At 44.8% G+C, this 17,893-nt stretch overlaps 1 protein-coding gene across 7 annotated transcripts in view; it reads left to right on the forward strand.

Annotated features, from left to right (window-relative positions):
* Window positions 1–1,902: 1,902 nt before the first annotated feature.
* The window catches only part of CNKSR2 (connector enhancer of kinase suppressor of Ras 2), a 496,515-nt gene continuing 480,524 nt past the window's right edge, over window positions 1,903–17,893 (forward strand). For all 7 annotated transcript variants that reach the window (XM_068270009.1, XM_068270010.1, XM_068270012.1 and 4 more), the window contains exon 1: window positions 1,903–2,247. In XM_068270009.1, coding sequence (XP_068126110.1) covers window positions 2,184–2,247 — 64 coding nt within the window. In that variant the 5' untranslated portion in view covers window positions 1,903–2,183. The remainder of the gene's footprint in view (window positions 2,248–17,893) is intronic.

Below are 17,893 nucleotides of genomic sequence, written 5' to 3' on the forward strand. Positions count from 1 at the left end.
GCACCTGCCTATCACAGCGACAGCACGTGGCAGAGGGTTGCTATATGCAGAACGGACAGCTAACCCGGTGTCTATTACCACCCTGAGGAGACGGGCAACTTGCCACAACAAGCCTGGTCCCCGGCTAGTGGGACGCATGCATCCTTCGCTGGCCTCTCCAATACTGGACTGCCAGCCATCAGATCAGGTGAGATTATTCCTGCACCAGCCTCCTTTCACAGAACAGAATCCCTAAGTGCGTTCTCCATTTGTGTCCTCCTACAGATCGCTCCATAGTGACTGAGGTGAACCAAAGAGCAGCACCAACCTCCATGTAGGACCTGACCAATTCCATTACATCGATCTGACTGCTCCTTCTGAAAAAAGTTATTGGGGTCTTCTACTCACACCTTGTTTTTCTAAAAGTATTAGAAACACAGGATCGGTAGGGTAGCTAAGCAACTGGTATTGTTTTGTTTAAAAAGAAATAAATATGGCAGCCTCAATATCCCTCTCACCTCAGGTTCCCTTTAATCTATCTCTGTTCCAGCCTAATACAATCAGGAGAAAAGGTGTAGCAAACAGGTGGCTATAGGGCTAGTGTTAGCATCATGTGGGAGACTTATTATGTCCAGTTAAAAATGGCGCAGGGTAAAAAATGGCGCACCGTTCCACCTATAAACGCATCATAAAACGCTATTTATCGTTTTAATGTAAATACATTCAAATGGTAAATAAAGTTTTATGATACATTTATCGTTCGAACGGTGCGCCATTAAAAAATGCAGGGGGGCTAGTGTTAGGCAGCGGGGGTCAGGGGAGACGGTGGGACACTGGTGTTAGGCCGTAGGGTGGAGGGAGTAGGATTAGGTGGAGGGAGGATATGTGCAGAGGCATACATTACCTTGACGCTCGTTCACTTCCTAGTTAGTTTGCAGGAGTCCTACAGCCAGCCAATCACCATGCGGGGACTGAAGCCACATGGTGATTGGCTGGATACAGGACTACAGCAAACTAAGTGAAGTGCAGGAGCGATCGCCAGCTGGGACAAGGTAATGTATGCCTCTGCACACATCCTCCCTCCACCTAATCCTACTCCCCCCACCCTGCCGCCTAACACCAGTGTCCCGCTGCCTCACCTCCCCCCCCCCCCCCGCCTAACACACTAGCCCCCCTGCATTTTTAAAACTTAACGCTATTTAGCGTTATAAGTGTAAGGCACCGTGCACCATTTTTTTAACACTTATAACGCTAAATGTAAGTCTATGCAGGGCTATTTTTATTCCCCCCGCTGCTGTGCGCCACTTTTATCTGTCCCGATCTGGGGTGGTAGCCATGTCAGACTCAAGTGGGGCTTTGAGATGAAGTAAAAGATAAATCATCTACAAACACACTGGAATAAGTATGTGTTCATACACAGCATAAGCAACTGTGGTAAAGCCTTTCCATGCAATCCTGGTGTTATGCCTTGGAAACACATGAATATATATTTGAGAAGGGGTGTCTCAGATGATGTAACCCACACTAGTGTGTACTTGGCAAACACCAGCCCTCATAAAGTGGTACATGCTGTAATTATACTGAGAATCAGTGCTACATAAGGCACAAGCACAGCATTCTTTGCCTAGAAAAAAAGCCCTGATGCATACATGGGAATAAAACTCTTTCTGTTCCTAAAAAACTGCCTCCTTCTGTAACTTTGCTTGGCTGTATTCACTTACTCAAGCATGTAAAGAGAAGGGATTAACCATATAGCATTAATACACAACAGCTTCTCAGAAGAAAATAAAAGATTTGGTGATGGAATCTTTGGTGTTTGTAGCTGGGGGTGGAGGGATGATGTCATGTAGTGAGGGGAGGGGATGTTAGGTGGGAGAAAGCTGACAGAAGAGAAAGAGCTCGTTGCTTTGAGTGACTGGTGTGAAGCAGCATTGTGCTCTGTCCAGCAGCATCCTGAGAACTGCTGCTGCTTATGGAAGCGTGTACTGAGTGGAACTGGACAGCGACGTCTCAGCAGCACTGCTGAGATCCACAGCTGCTTTCCACCCAGGCTGAGAACTGTCTGCTGAAAAACAAAGCTTGCTCTTGTGCTGCGGGCAACCAGACAAGCCAGAGAGGCTTGGAAGACTGACAAGACATTGGCTATTTTTTAATACCCATTTATTTGTGATTTGTGGAGCATCCAAGAGCTGGCAAAGTTTAACATGGCATTAATTATGGAACCTGTGAGTAAATGGTCTCCTAGTCAAGTAGTGGATTGGATGAAAGGTACTGTCTTTTTTTTTTTTTTTCCTTCGCTTTAATTGCCTTTTATAGTAAATGCTGATACTTGACCTAAATGATACTAAATGTACAATAATTGCATTTAGTGTACCACAAATCAGGACACGTAATTTTAACATGCAATGAAACGTTTGCTGCATGTAATCACTCCTATATGTTACTATGGAGGTCTCCCCATTACTTTGGGTAATTGCATGGACCGCACAGGTGTATGGAGGGAATCAGTTGGGTATGTTGCACATGCAGGCAGCGACCTCACAGAGCGACCGTGGGAAGTTCTCATGCTATACTATAGGTGGGAAGGCTGGAGAAGATGTGGGCATATATTCTACCCTGTGGTCCTGATGCTGTTTAGGAGGGCAGGACCCCTGGGAACATCACGTGCCAAGATCATGAACTTCCATTCCATTTTTTATGTTCCTTTTAACTAATGATTCTATCTGAATTTTTTTTTCTACTTATTTTTTTTTTTTATGAAAACCATCACTGTTAAAATTGATGTATGTATATAAATCTGGTCATAAAATAGGTCAGCAGCAATTATCTGCTGTTTTGCGTGTGTGGTTGTCTTTTCCCCATTTATTTGTATTTGATGGACTACATGGGTTAAATGAGCTAATTGCCTAATTAAGGTTGATGTGCAATCCACACTGCTTGTTTCCCATGTCGACTTGTCCTCCTATGTTTTGCTATGAGCTGCAAATGCAATGGGGATTCATCAAACACTAAACTACAGAATGCAAAATTGGGACTGTGAAATGTTGTTGTGCCAGATCTGCTCTAGCAATCTTCTTAAGGAAAGGGATCTTGTGGATGGATAGATCCAGTGCAGAGCTGGTGCTGCCAAGAGACATTGATTAATGACCCTTTACAATTTGTGCGTGGGCATGGAATATTAACCCTTTTAGACCTGCAGATCTGCAAAACAGATTTCAGTGGCTTCCTACATAAGCTTTCTGTTGGTGATGCATACATGCTGGGCTCCTGTTAGAACTAGTTTCTGTACCTTAGTAGTGGGGCACTTGATGGGTGGACAGTGTCTCTGACTGCATTGATGTGTATTGTTGTAGATAAGGCACAGGCATGAGGCATATAATGCTAAATTATAGCTATTTTGAGTTTCTCCTGACTTCAATGAACTGCTGTAACAGGAGCATACATAGTTGTTTATCAGCAATCTGAATTAATAAGAGATTGAATTAGAGTCGGAATTGTATTGTGTATAGTAGCTGCATCATTTTTGGATCTTTGCTGTTTTGCTACTTGTCCTATAGCAAATGCTAGAATATTTTAGCTATTGAAATACATGCATGCTAAATGCATTAGGTGTTGATGCTTTGCATATTTTAATGTTATATGAAGTGATACTATTTTCAGCCAGTTGTATGTACAGAGATGGGGTGATTTATGAGTACAAGGCAAGGCTAGGGACTAGATGTCTCTGGTCTCTAGCTTTTGAGGAAAATCCGGTTCCAGCACAGTCTGCAGCAGCTGGCCAAGTGGGGTCATTTGGTTATTCAACCTCTGGAGTCCGCAAATCGCCCCATGCCAACATTCACACTTAAACCCTCCAGCGGTTGTAAAACATTCGAGCACAAGTTATAGCTACAAGACAGACTGAAGTAATGTGTATGAGTGATGTATTCTGATTGGCTGTCATGCTTTGCACATTCCTCTTTGCTTTACTGTATTAGCCATATGAGTGATGAATCCTAATTGGCTGCTATACTTTACTCCTCATACGCCTCTGTAACATGCAGATGTACATGCTGATGTAGTGTAGATGGTGTGGAGTATCGATTTGCAGACTTTTTATATGGTTGGATGTACAGTATGCATCTGAAATCAAGATATACTGTATGTATTTTAATGGTTTTGTGATACATTGACCACTGTCTATGTACTGCCCAAATCTGCATCAGTTCAATGAACTGATGTGAAAACTGAATTGCAGAATATTAAAGAATACCCGAACTGACGTGACATGAGATAGACGTGTATGTACAGTGCCTAGCACACAAATAACTATGCTGTGTTCCTCCTTTTTTCTTTCTCTGCCAGAAAGAGTGAAATATCAGGTATGAAAGTGGCTGACTCAGTCCTGACTCGGACAGGAAGTGACTACAGTGTGACCCTCACTAATAAGAAATTCCCCTTTTTATATCTTTCTTGCTCTTGGAAGTAATTTTCTGCTAGGAAGGTGTTTTATAGTTGGAATTTCTTACCAGTGGGAATCACACTGTAGTCACTTCCTGTCTGAGTCAGGACTGAGTCAGCCACTTAATACCTGATATTTAACTCTTTCAGGCAGAGAATGAAAAAAAGGAACGCAGCATAGTTATTTGTGTGCTAGGCACTGTACATACACATGTCTATCTCATAATGTCACTTCGGGTATCCTTTAACTTGAATGAGATGGGCACTTTATGCCTCAGTAGTGCCTGTTTGTAGAGCAGCCTGTTCAGTATGGTAAATGCTATGTATGGACATTATAATGTGCATGTTAATTTCATAGTTTGAACTGTTATATACTGTACTGGTTACCAAGAAATGCACTGTAGAAAGTATGTTTGGGCAATGTGGTCCATTACAGCGCAGAGATGTGAACGTGCCTATACAATTAAATGGGGAGTGTGTTCACATGCAGCAACGCAGCACACATAGTGTTAACACATCTTAAAGGCTCACACTTTGTGTTGCATTATGCACGCGTTCTAATGCTTACATAACACAACGCACGCTCTGCACTTCATAACATGCATGGTTTTCCTAGCTTATAGAATTGCTATGTAATGTGTTTTGTTATTGCACTTATAATTATTTAGCATTTATATAAGGCTGACGTTTTCCACAGTGCTTTTGCAGACCATATATAGACATTATCCAGAAAGGCACTGAAGAAAATGCATGAGTCTAAAGGTGCGTACACACATGCGACTATAGTTGTTTGAAACGATCGTTCCCCGATTGTTTCAAACGATGATCGTTTAAAAAAGCAGCCAACGACCATTAAGTCTAACGACGGACGAGCTAGATCGGTGAAACCGAACGATCTAGCTTGGCGGATTTTTTCCAACGACGATCGTTTGCAAAAGTAGTACATCGTTGGAAACGGTCGTTCATACTAGGCTTGACATGCACATTTCACTATTTCTCCATGGAACTTTTCATTTTTATGCGCAGGCGCAATAGTTGCTTTTACGTGATGTAACGTTCCTTCTAACGATCAGATCGTTACACAACTTTTAAAACTAACTTTACTTAGGTCGTTCTTTCATCAATTAAAAGTTCGTTCGTCGTTGACAACGAACGATCGTTGTCGCATGTGTGTACGTTGCTTTAGTTCACACTATGTGCATAGCGTAACAACCATGCTATAATTCCGGTGTAATGCAACGCACCAAGACAAAATGAACTTTCGCACACTCATGCAAATCCTCATGTGAATCCATTCACAAAAATCACGCTGTTCCTACAGCTAAGTTAAAAGCTGGTAGCTTCATTACAAGAATAAAGTCTCTTGCGTAGTCACATACACCGCGCAGAGGTATCCCAGTGTCATGTGTCCTAACTCTGGCAACTCTGTAACATGCATAGCACAAACCTGCAGGGCCAGAGCTACCATAAGAAAAAATGGGCAATTGCCCCAGAGCCTGAAGGGGTCCCCAAGGTGTCCCTTTCCCATCTTAACTGTTGCTCCCCAGGGACTCTGCAGAGTCTTTGGCAGAGTAGCGTCTCGTGTGCTGGCGGGCAGGTGAGACACTACACTGACATAGACACTGCAGAGGTCCTAGAGAGCACAGTTAAGTTGGGAGGTGATTGGGGGAGGGTCAGCAGCCAGCTCAGGGGCCCAGGAGGGAAATTTGGCTGCAACAAAGGGCCCCTAATGATGCTTTTTGGTTGGGGGGGGGGGTCTGTTGGGGGAACCCCAGGCTAATTTTGCCCTAGGGCCCAATTGTTACTTGAACTGGCCCTGCAAACATGCATGCGTTCAGTGCATCAAAACGCATGGTACATATGTAGGTATTAGCAGCTCACTTGCAGGATTAATTAGATGCACTATCTGCCCCAGGGAGGACGGTAAGGATATGTGCTCCTATGCCTAAGGGCTGGAAACCACAAGCGTTTTTTTGAGCATTTTGGCAGCGCTGCGATACGCTAGCGTTTTGCCAAAACGCTCAGCTGATGTTAATGGATGGGGCAACTTCCACAGGAGCGTTTGCGTTTCCCAGAAACGCAAACGCAGGACCTGCAGCATTTTGGGAGCGTTAGCGCTTCAATGTAAAGTATTGAAACGCTAGCAGAAACGCTCAGCAAAACCTAAACTGAGCGGTTTTGCTAGCGTTTTGTGGTTCAGCACACTGTAACAAAATTAAAAATTCACAGGACCAATCAGGATAAAAACGCAAAACGCTGAGCAAAAAAATACACTGTTGCAAAACGCGACCGAAAATGCTTGCAAACCGCTCAGACAAAACGCTAGCGGTTGCGTTTGCGGATTTCAGTGGGTTCCAGGCCTAAAGGTGGGTACACACGTCAGATAAAAGTCTTTGGAAAATGAAAGATCACAGACCAATTTTACCCCCTTTCATGTAGTATGAGAGCCACACCTACAGTCTATTCTATGGAGCTGAACTCCCCATCAGATAAAAATCTTTGCAAGATGCTGCGCACACAGATGCTGTACACATTCAACAGATCAGTATCTGCAAAAGATCAATCCCTGCAAAAGATCCATTCCTGCAAAATGCATTCATAGTCTATGACATCTGCAGATCCTCATACACACCTTGTTGAATGGACATTCATCTGCAGATCAGACAATTGTCTGCCGATCTGAAGATCCAACCTGGTGGATCTGATCCACAGATAATTGTCCGTGAAACAAGGTGTATATGAGATCTGCAGATATCATAGACTATGAATGCAGTTTGCAGGAACGGATCTTTTGCAGGAACAGATCTTTTGCAGATACTGATCTGTTGCATGTGTACAGCACCTTTTGTGTGCAGCATCTTGCAAAGATTTTTATCTGATGGGGAGTTCAGCTCCATAGAATAGACTGTGTAGGTGTGGCTCTCATACTACATGAAAGGGGGTAAAATTGGTCTGTGATCTTTCATTTTATCTGACGTGTGTACCCACCCTTAGGTAGGTTTTGAAGTGCTGAATGCGTGCATGTTTGTGCTAACATGCCCCTGAGTCCATGGCGGCCTGGAGGGGGAGTAGTTATTGACATCGCCGGGGGTTTTGTAGAAGCAAGGTGAGCTTCACCCTGCACCCAAATTTCCCAGCGGCTTAATTATATGTATGCCCAGGGGCGTAGCAATAGGGGTTGCAGAGGTAGCGGCCGCATCGGGGCCCTTGGGCCAGAGGGGCCCCGAAGGGCCCACCCTCAACTACAGTTTTAGCTCTCTATTGGTCCTGTTCTCAAAATAATCACTTCTACAAATACTTTGAATAGCAGTGATCATTAACAAGCTGTTCCCCATCCCCTTCTTGCACCTCTGACTCTGTAGTTGCCATTGGCAGCTTTTGGTGAGCCTTATCAATTGTTATGTATAGAGTGCTTGGGGGGCCCAATGTAAAACTTGCATCGGGGCCCACAGCTCCTTAGCTACGCCACTGTGTATGCCAGTCCTGTTGAATCCTTAAAGCAGGTGGGAAGCATTGTGGCGTAGTGGTTAGCACTCTTGCCTTGCATTGCTGGGTCCCTGGTTCGAATCCCAGCCAGGTCAACATCTGCAAGGAGTTTGTATGTTCTCCCCGTGTCTGCGTGAGTTTCCTCTGGGCACTCTGGTTTGCTCCCACACCCTAAAAACATACAGAATTGGCTTCCCCCTAAATTGGCCCTAGACTACAATACATACACTACATAATACATACATATATGACTATGGTAGGGACTAGATTGTGAGCCTCTCTGAGGGACAGTTAGTGATAAGACTATATGTACTCTGTACAGCGCTGTGGAAGATGTCGGTGCTTTATAAATGCTAACTAATAATAAAGCATACCTAAGGTAACTTGATGAGATGCACGTACTGTATATTGCCAATCCGATTTTAGAACAAAGTTCGTTTTTTTTTTTTTTTTTTCTTTTTTTTTTTTCCTTAGGAAACAACAAAATCTGTGTTCTGTGGTTGCGGAAGTCAGATTGCAGCGGTAGCTCCCCTTAAAGGGGTTCTGTTGAGGTATTCAATATACAAGAACCGTCACTTAACAGGGGCTTCTATCGGCCCCCTGTAGCTGTCATGTCCCACGCCGTCCTCCCACGATCCTCCATTCCCCGCTGCCAGTCCTGGTCTAATTAGACTGCAGCTGCACGATTCATCAGGAGCTTACTGCGCAGGCGCAGTACAAGAAAACTTCGCACTGCGCCTGCGCAGTAAGTAGTGTTGGGCGAACATCTGGATGTTCGGGTTCGGTGTGGTTCGGCCGAACATGCCCCTGATGTTCGGCATGTTCGAGCCGAACCCAACCCGAACATGTCCCTTTGGGGCCCCTATAGGGTCCCAGCATAAAGGGAGAGCATGCCCCGATCGCGGGGGGGAGGGTCGGAAATGCCCCCCACCCCTCCCCGCTAAGCTCTCCCTTTTGCCGGTTCCCTATAATGTTAAATTTAAGCCCCCCAAAAGTACCTGAGGAGGAGGGCAGGAAGCGGGCAGCCGGAGATGCTAGGCGCTAGTACCATCTGGTACTTCCGCCCTCTCTTGACGCACTTCCTGTTTACATTTGAAGTCGCATCAAGAGAGCGCAGAAGTACCGCGATGACGCGAACGAGGGTATGACACGTACCCTCGTACGCGTCATCGCGGTACTTCTGCGCTCTCTTGACGCGACTTCAAATGTAAACAGGAAGTTCGTCAAGAGAGGGCAGAAGTATCAGATGGTACTAGCGCCTAGCATCTCCGGCTGCCCGCTTCCTGCCCTCCTCCTCAGGTACTTTTGGGGGGCTTAAATTTAACATTATAGGGAACTGGCAAAAGGGAGAGCTTAGCGGGGAGGGGTGGGGGGCATTTCCGCTCCCCCCCCCTTCCCGCTCGGGGCATGCTTTCCCTTTATGCTGGGACCCTATAGGGGGCTATGTTCGGCCGGACACGGCTGTGTTCGGCCGAACAAAGAAGGCCTGTTCAGGTTCGGGCAGCGTGCCCGAACACCCTCCCGAACCCGAACAGGCCAAAATCCGGGCGAACCCGAACAGTGGCGAACACTGTTCGCCCATCACTAGCAGTGAGCTCCCGGTGATGCGCACGGGAGTGAGCATTATTCATCTTGATTTGTGACAAATGTCCTGGCTTTGGACTATTGCTGGCGTCCAGTCTCAAAGCTTATCAAACATGATGAACCAAGCACCCAAAAGGTGTTTTTTTTTTTTTGTTTGTTTTGCTTTTTTTTCATTTATATTTCCTCTCAAACAATACCAGTTGCCTGGCAGCCCTGTTGATCTGTTTGGCTGCAGTGGTGTCTGAATAACCTCAGAAACAAGCATGCAGCTAATCCACTCGAATTTGACAATAATGTCAGAAACTTCTTATGTGCTGAATGCTTATTCAGGGACTATGGCTAAAAGTATTAGTGGCAGAAGATCAGCAGGATAGCCAGGCAACTTGTATTGCTTATAAGGAAATAAATATGGCAGCCTCCATATCCTTCTCTCTTCGGTTGTCCTTTAAAATACTGAATCCATTGGGTGAGGATGGTGGACATGACCAACCCCTTATTTGGGGAATTGCCATCCATACTTTTCTCTGGAGATGACTGGTAATGCAGTAGGTACAAAGGATCTTTGATTGTATTCAATTGTTGAGCACCTGCACCCAAAGCATACACCTGGCATATCATAGAACTAATAGCTGGCACTTGACTATGCAATGTACAGTAGCCAAGCCCAGGTGCCCTAACCAAGCATTCATTCCTGCCCTAAGTAGCCACAAATTTGCATTAAAGTCCATGGTGGTGTCTAATCTAGTAAAGCATAATTGTGCTCCAATTGCCTGATGTAAGGTTCTACACTTTAGGCTGGTTTCACACTGCTAATCAGTGAGGGTCCCATCGCACCCCAACGGCAAAAACAGCCTTCAGACATTTTGGCATTTTATATGCGGTAATCCCCATCTAGCAACAGACCAAACAGGAAGTAAGGCTCATCACTCACTACCAAATTGCGCAAAAGTATATTTATAAAACATGTTACCACGCAATTTTTTTTTAAAAATATGACTTGCATGACTACCAGTCCTCCGCACGTCGCCATGCAAGTTGACCATTAAAGTAGGTATGCGCTCACATCAGGTAGGCGACAAAACATCACTTCCATTGCATCGGTATGAAAGACCCCATAGATTTCATTGACTTAGTGCTGGCCTGAAGTAAAAACAGGCCAACACAATGCCACAGTGTGAAAGGGGCCTTAGAGTTGCTGCTGCGATTTTCTTTAAAAAAAAAAAAAAATAATAATAATAATAATTCCTTTGCAGTTATAATGATCTTTTAGGCTGCTTTCACAGTGGGACGTTACAGGCGCACGTTAGAGCAGCCTGTAACACACCCCCACCGCACAGCAATGAAAAATCAATGGGCTGTTCAGTGCCCACTTTGCGTTACACAGTAACGCTTCACATCAAGACAACGTACTGCATACAGTACTTTATACGCGGCTAAGCCGCATTAGACTGTTTGCACATGCTCAGTACGGGTGTTTTTTTATTTTAGGGGCGGAGAGGAGGCGGGGAGAGGCCGCTACGTAGCCAGGCACATGGCTACTTGGCATTCACTGCCCTTGCAGTGTTTACTTCCAGGAGCGGCCGCTAATTGGCTGGCGGGACCACGTGATGCGGAGAGCTCTGCTCACGTGGTCTCCGCAGCGCCTCCGACAGAGCAGGCACACCAAGAGCTGCTTGTAACACGGCTCTTGGTAGCATCCTGCTCCAACACCACCAGGCGTTGCGTTAGGGGCACGTTATGTGCCCTATAACGTCCCCTAAACGCAACGTCCTGGTGTGTAAGCAGCCTTAGCATCAGTAGTTTGAGTGATGCTTGCAGCAAATATATTAGTTTAGGGCAGAGGAGTCAGAACACTTTCATACTTTGTTCTGCAACAGATTATGGTACTCAAAAGCATTAAAATGAAAAGTATTTAAAAGCCACAACACTGGCTGAACAAACTCTCCAGTTGACATGATGGGTCCTAATTCACAGACCTGCTATAAGGGTGCTTTTCCACTAGGAAGCGTGATTGCATGCAACATTTCATTTGCCACTATTGCAGCATGAACTGTCGGGTATGGAGCGTGATTTCACTAAAAAATTGTGTAGGCTATGATCGTGATTCAAGGAAAATCAAACGCTAGAATAACGCTTAAAGAGGAACTCCAGTGAAAATGTAATAAGTGCTTCATTTTTACAATAATTATGTATAAATGATTTAGTCAGTGTTTGCTCATTGTAAAATGTTTCCTTTCCCTGATTTACATTCTGAAATTTATCACATTCTGACATTTCTCACATGGTTTTTACTGCTGTCAAGTGATGTAGCTGCTGCATGCTTTTTTGGCAGTTGGAAACAGCTATTTCCCACAATGCAACAAGGTTCACTGACAGGAAACTGCCAGGAGTACCACGGTCCTCAGTTCCTATGTGAGGGGTTTCACCACAATATGTCATACAGCGCCCCCTGATGGTCTGTTTGTTAAAAGGAATAGATTTCTCATGTAAAGGGGGTATCGGCTACTGATTGGGATAAAGTTCAATTCTTGGTCGGAGTTTCTCTTTAAGATTCACTGATGTGAGCCTTGCATCCTAATTAGCTACCCTGAAGATTCCTGGACAGGAGACTCCAACACTAAGGCCTCTTTCACAGTAGGACATTGCGGTTTAATGCGATGTTAAAAGCGCAACGCAAATTACAACAATATTAAGTCTGTGCGACATTCACAGTGCACACGTTTCGTTTGTGTGTAGCGTTATTAGAAAGTGCTGCATGCTGTGTGTTCTACACGTTATTAGCTGCGTTGGACTGTTTGCACATGCTCAGTAATGACTTGGAAGCATACTTTTAAAAGGGCATTAAGTTGTGTTGCGACTTTTTAGGGGTATTGCGTTGTAATTTGCATTGCGACTTTAACATCGCATAAAAACACAACGTCCTACTGTGAAAGAGGCCTTAAAGCTGCCCCCGTTCATGCACCCACTCAATAAGTGGTTGCTGCCATATCATAGCAGCAATCATTCACGAAGAAATAAAAGTTCATGAGAGAGCTCGCTCACACAGGCGCAGTATGGAGTTGCCGGTATTTGGGAGCATTCGGGCTCATGAAGACTTTCGAAGCCTCCCGCGGCTGCACAAAGCAGTCTTCAAAGACTGCTAATGGGGAAGGGGCGTGTTAACGCTGGAACGAGGGAACCAGGGGAGGAATGGGAAGGCTTTATAGCAGCAGGGGCCCCCAACCCCCTAGTCTGCAGCCCACTGCCAGGCCGCAGGCTGTGCTGAGCTAGGCTGGACTGTCAGGACTTCACAGTGCACAGTAGCGTCACTGATCTCTGCAGGATGCTGTAGAGAAGCAGAGCCTTCTGCAGCCATTGCTACTGCTGCCACCTGGTGTCTGCATTTTGTAATGCAGCATGCTTTCTATCTGTACGGACACCGGGTGGCAGCAGTGATAATGTGGACGCTCTGGTCTCTTTCCAGCCTAAGGGCTAAAACCCACGAGCGCTTTTCAGAGCATTTAGGGAGCGCTTGAAAACGCTAGCGATTTCCAAAAACTCTCAGCTAATGTTAACTGATGTGCCAACTTCCACTGGAGCGTTTGCGATTCCCAAATCGCAAGCGCAGGACATGCAACATTTTGTTAGCGTTAGCGCTTCAATGTAAAGTATATAATCCCTGGCGTAATCGCTCATCAAAACTTGCACGGAGTGATTTTTCTAGCGTTTTAAAGTTAATGTATACTGTAACAAAATAAAAAATAAATGAAAGGTCCAATCAGACTTTAAAACGCTAATCGCTACACAACCGCTGGCAAATTGTTTACACTTTCTAAAATCGCTCCCTAAAATGCTCATGAAATCGCTTACAAACTGCTCATACAAATCAATTGTGATTAGCGATACCTTTTTGTAGTGGGTTCCAGGCCTAAGAGTTCGATGATCGTGTATATATTATCGAACTCTTAGGCCTGGAACCCACTACAAAATGCTAACGCTATCGCTAGGAGGTGAGCAGCTGCTGCTGGAAGCAAGTGCAGGAAGAATGGAATACATAGGGTGAAGTGAGTGTGGGGAGGAGGGAAGGGTAAAACTGAGGGGAGGCAAATGAGGGTAGGAAAGGCTGGAGGTGACTGTGCCAGTAGATGGGTAAGCCCAGGCAGTAACGCCCTTCCCACCACCTGTCACACCAGATGTACCTTGTGCTGGTGGCTTATGCAGCAACCCCTGTGCAGACGCATCTTTTTTCCATAGTGATGAGGATGGTGGTTGGGTAGAGTTGGTGCTGTAAGGATTTACGTATGTAATAAGACTGCCTGAGATCCGCAGGTCTGCCGGACAACTGGTATTGTTTAATAGGAAATAAATATGGCAGCCTCCATATCCCTCTCAGGTCAGTTGTCCTTTAAGTCTTATGTGTGTACTCACACTCACCTTACACCCACACAGTGCAAAGGCAAAGCGTGCAGTCAGGGAGTTGACAGTGCTGCACATGTACAGACACCAGAGACTCATTGCCACAGGAGTGCAGGACATGCAGTTCGCTTTCTACTCTTTGCTGCTGTCCTGCTATTGTATAAATAACATTTTGCGGTGTCCTTACTTGCCACTGGTCACTTGCAGAGGGACATGCAGGCCCGGATTTACCTCATAGGGGCTTATAGGCACAGATGTCCTGGCACCCTAGACTCCACCCCCCATGAGCCTACAAACACTGACCAAATTGCAGCGCACGTGTGCTGGTTGTCACTTCTCCCTTACTGCCCTTGCCCTTCATATGTATATACAGATGCCCCTTAGTATTAGGTAGCCAGAAGAAGTACCCTCAGTATCAAGTAGCTAGACGTGCCCGAGTGAAGGGAGATCTCGTGAGTGGAATGTCGAAAGCTGGCCTGGCTGAGTAACCTCTCATTTGCACTCTCATCAGAGCTCTGCATAGGGAAGGAGGGATGCACTCAGGAAGAGGAGTGAGCCGCCTTTCCATCGTCAGGGGCCTGTAGGCACATGCCTACAGTGCCTTATGGTAAATCCGGCCCTGGGGTCATGCATTAGTGTAACAGCAGGGGAGGATACCACAAGAGCCAGATATATATCAAGTGAAAGGTTCGAGTCTTGGTGATTTAAAAGGGATAAAACGTCTATTTTGTGCACTGCAGATATTTTTGTTTGCTACATAACACTTTCCATTATCTTCTTCACCTTCTTCTGCATCCTCATAATTTTTAGTGACCGATGTCCTTAGAATTGTGTTGATGGTACGATATATGTGAATGTTGTAATTCCATGACAGACCTCCATGGTTTGTTCTTGCGCAAAAAAAGTGGGATCAGCGCATCACCAGGCCGCCTCTGAATGGCCTCAGCTCAGAGATGCGCTGAGCCCCCCCAGAAACTGCAAACGCACCTTGAACCCAAACAGAGGCTCTGCATATACACCAAAGGAAAACTATTAAGTGGGATCAGCTGACCAGAAATACATCAATCAAACATAGCAAAGAAATGAACAGCGCTACTTAAAAACAGATGAGTGCTTACCTGCAAAAAAGTGCACACCCCACTCATGGGATTCAAATACACAATGAGCATACACATGACCTGTCTACCACTTGGAGGATGTTCGTTTCCACTAACAATTTGCAATTTGTTAGGTACTCGTCCCTCCCACTGTCGAAGAAGTCTTTCCTCCATGGGAGGGGACCTAACACTAACTAAATTCTACCTATGCATATGCATAGCCTGGGCGCGCTACCAGTAAAATTGAGAATTGCGCAAAAAAAGTGGGATCAGCGCATCACTGAGCTGAGGCCATTCAGAGGCGGCCTGGTGATGCGCTGATCCCACTTTTTTTGCGCAATTCTCAATTTTACTGGTAGCGCGCCCAGGCTATGCATATGCATAGGTAGAATTTAGTTAGTGTTAGGTCCCCTCCCATGGAGGAAAGACTTCTTCGACAGTGGGAGGGACGAGTACCTAACAAATTGCAAATTGTTAGTGGAAACGAACATCCTCCAAGTGGTAGACAGGTCATGTGTATGCTCATTGTGTATTTGAATCCCATGAGTGGGGTGTGCACTTTTTTGCAAGTAAGCACTCATCTGTTTTTAAGTAGCGCTGTTCATTTCTTTGCTATGGTTTGTTCTTATTACCTCCCTTTCCATTCCACATGTCTTTTTGTATGCCTAGGATGGCGTCCCCTATCCATTTACAATGTCATCTGTATAGTGTCCCTCTCGTAGTGCTTTTATGTGTTGTGCCACCCTATATAGTGACATATACAGTATAGTGACCCCTTTTATAGTGTTTATATGATGGACTGGTAGCAGGCAAGTATAAGGTGTGGATTTGTAGTGGTGTCTCAGCAGAATAGCCACCAGCATACTCAGGACATGGTTTGGATGCTTTTGACCATTCTGCAATATATTTGGCTATTCGGTGATGTAAAATATATTAAAATATGCATTTGTTAAAATTGTATGGTATTAGATTGATGCGTATGTACTTCCATTTTTTTTTTCTTATCCATGATTGATTATCTGGTCTTAAGTGGTGAAGCTCAGATTAGTCAGTCAAAGATGAAGTATCATAATAGTATCCCATAATGGTCTTTATAATCTACCCTTCAACATGGAAGAAGTGGGTTATTGAAGCTAAGTCCTAGAATGCATTGTCTTGGTGAAGGTGACCATGCATCACATTGTGCAGATGGCAATGCCCTTGTATCTGTAGAAAATGGTCTTCAGAAATTGACAAACTGTTGGGCCAGTCTATTACCCATTACTTCTTCTATAGCATGGAACTATATTTTTTTCATTCAGTCTTTGCAGTCTTTCACATTTGGGGCTGTATTATATTTTGGAGCTGGTGTCAAATTGGCCAATTAGTTTTTGGGTAAGTAAGCATAGAGCTGACTCGAGTCTTTACTGTCATCTACCCAACAGTGCTTTTCTTGGCTTGTCTTTTGCTGTGCCAAACAAGTATTGTTCAAATATGCAAAAAAAAAGTGTATTACTTCATAGAAGTGTTGCCCAACAAAGGATAGTAGGATCCGGAGTAGGCTGTAGATCGAGAAAATAAGTATTCCAAATGCCAATAGCACTTCACTTGTGGACAAAACCACCATATGTCAAAGTGAACCTGGATCATCACATCTAATCTACAGTAGAAGAGTCTATTATTTTTTAATTAGTAGGAACCATATAGACTTGATGTAATAACTTAAATGAGCACTCTACTAAGTGCTGCTTTTCATCATCCTAGTACAACAGTGGCCCCTCCTTTTTCTCAGAGAGGCCTAAGCCATTTTAACTGAGCCTTACATTTTATCAGTGCAATGCAGTATGATGGGCTAACACAGGATATTCACTTTGAAATGAGACCAGGAGCTGTGAGGTCTTGACACACCACGTTTTAAACTAAATGTATTCCATAGTAACCAGATTAGAAGGCTGGTTTCTACCAACGTAAAGGAAAATTTGGATTGTACAAAAAATGTCAGTGTGATGGACCATGGTCTAATAGGAATTGAGATATTGGTATTCTTTTGAAGAACCCTTTTTAAAAAGCTTCCTCTTCTTCTAGTCAAACCTCCTACTCCTCCACCAGCTGAAGTTTTTGTGAGTCCTATCCAGGGTGGTGATGAGCACACATTTTTGTATAGATTTTGTTTTGCATCAAAATTTGCATATTACAATGTGAAATTTCCTGAAAACTTTTATTTCACCTGTAATTGTAATCCTACAAACACAGAAACTTTTATATTGCACTTCTCTCCTGGCGGACTCAAAGCGCCAGAGCTGCAGCTACTAGGGTGCGCTCTATAGGCAGTAGCAGTGTGGGGGAGACTTGCCAAAGGTCTCCTACTGAATAGATGCTGGCTTACTGAACAAGCAGAGACGAGATTTGAACCCTGATCTCCTGTGTCAAAGGCAGGGCCCTTAACCATTACACTATCTAGCCACTATACACCATCCAGCCATTCATTATTTCATGTAATGAATAGATGACTAACCTTTATGTCCTGGAGGTGTCAACTAGTAAAAACAAAGATATGCTCACCTGACATAATCACTAAAGATCTCTACGGTTGTTTGTGGACTGCTGTGTGTTAAACGCAGCATTTCGTCTTTCCGTGTGAAGCAGGCGTAACCTTTACACTACTTGTTCGACATGCACACACGCTGGATTTTTTAAAGCACTTTATTCAGTGGCGTAGCAATGGGGATAGCCGCCATAGCATTGCTATGGGGCCCACGGTATCCCTACGCCACAGGGGCCCGTGCAGAATCAGTGGCTTTTTTTTTTTTATTGGATTGCCCCCCCCCCCATAATTTTAAAACCGTGGCGTGCTGCCCTCCACCGGCACCCCTCCTCTGATAAGGTGGCTGGTGAGGAGGGGGGCCATGTGGCGGCGCATTGATCCTTCCTGG

The sequence above is a fragment of the Hyperolius riggenbachi genome, chromosome 2 (assembly GCF_040937935.1).
Source record: "Hyperolius riggenbachi isolate aHypRig1 chromosome 2, aHypRig1.pri, whole genome shotgun sequence".
NCBI lineage: Eukaryota > Metazoa > Chordata > Amphibia > Anura > Hyperoliidae > Hyperolius > Hyperolius riggenbachi.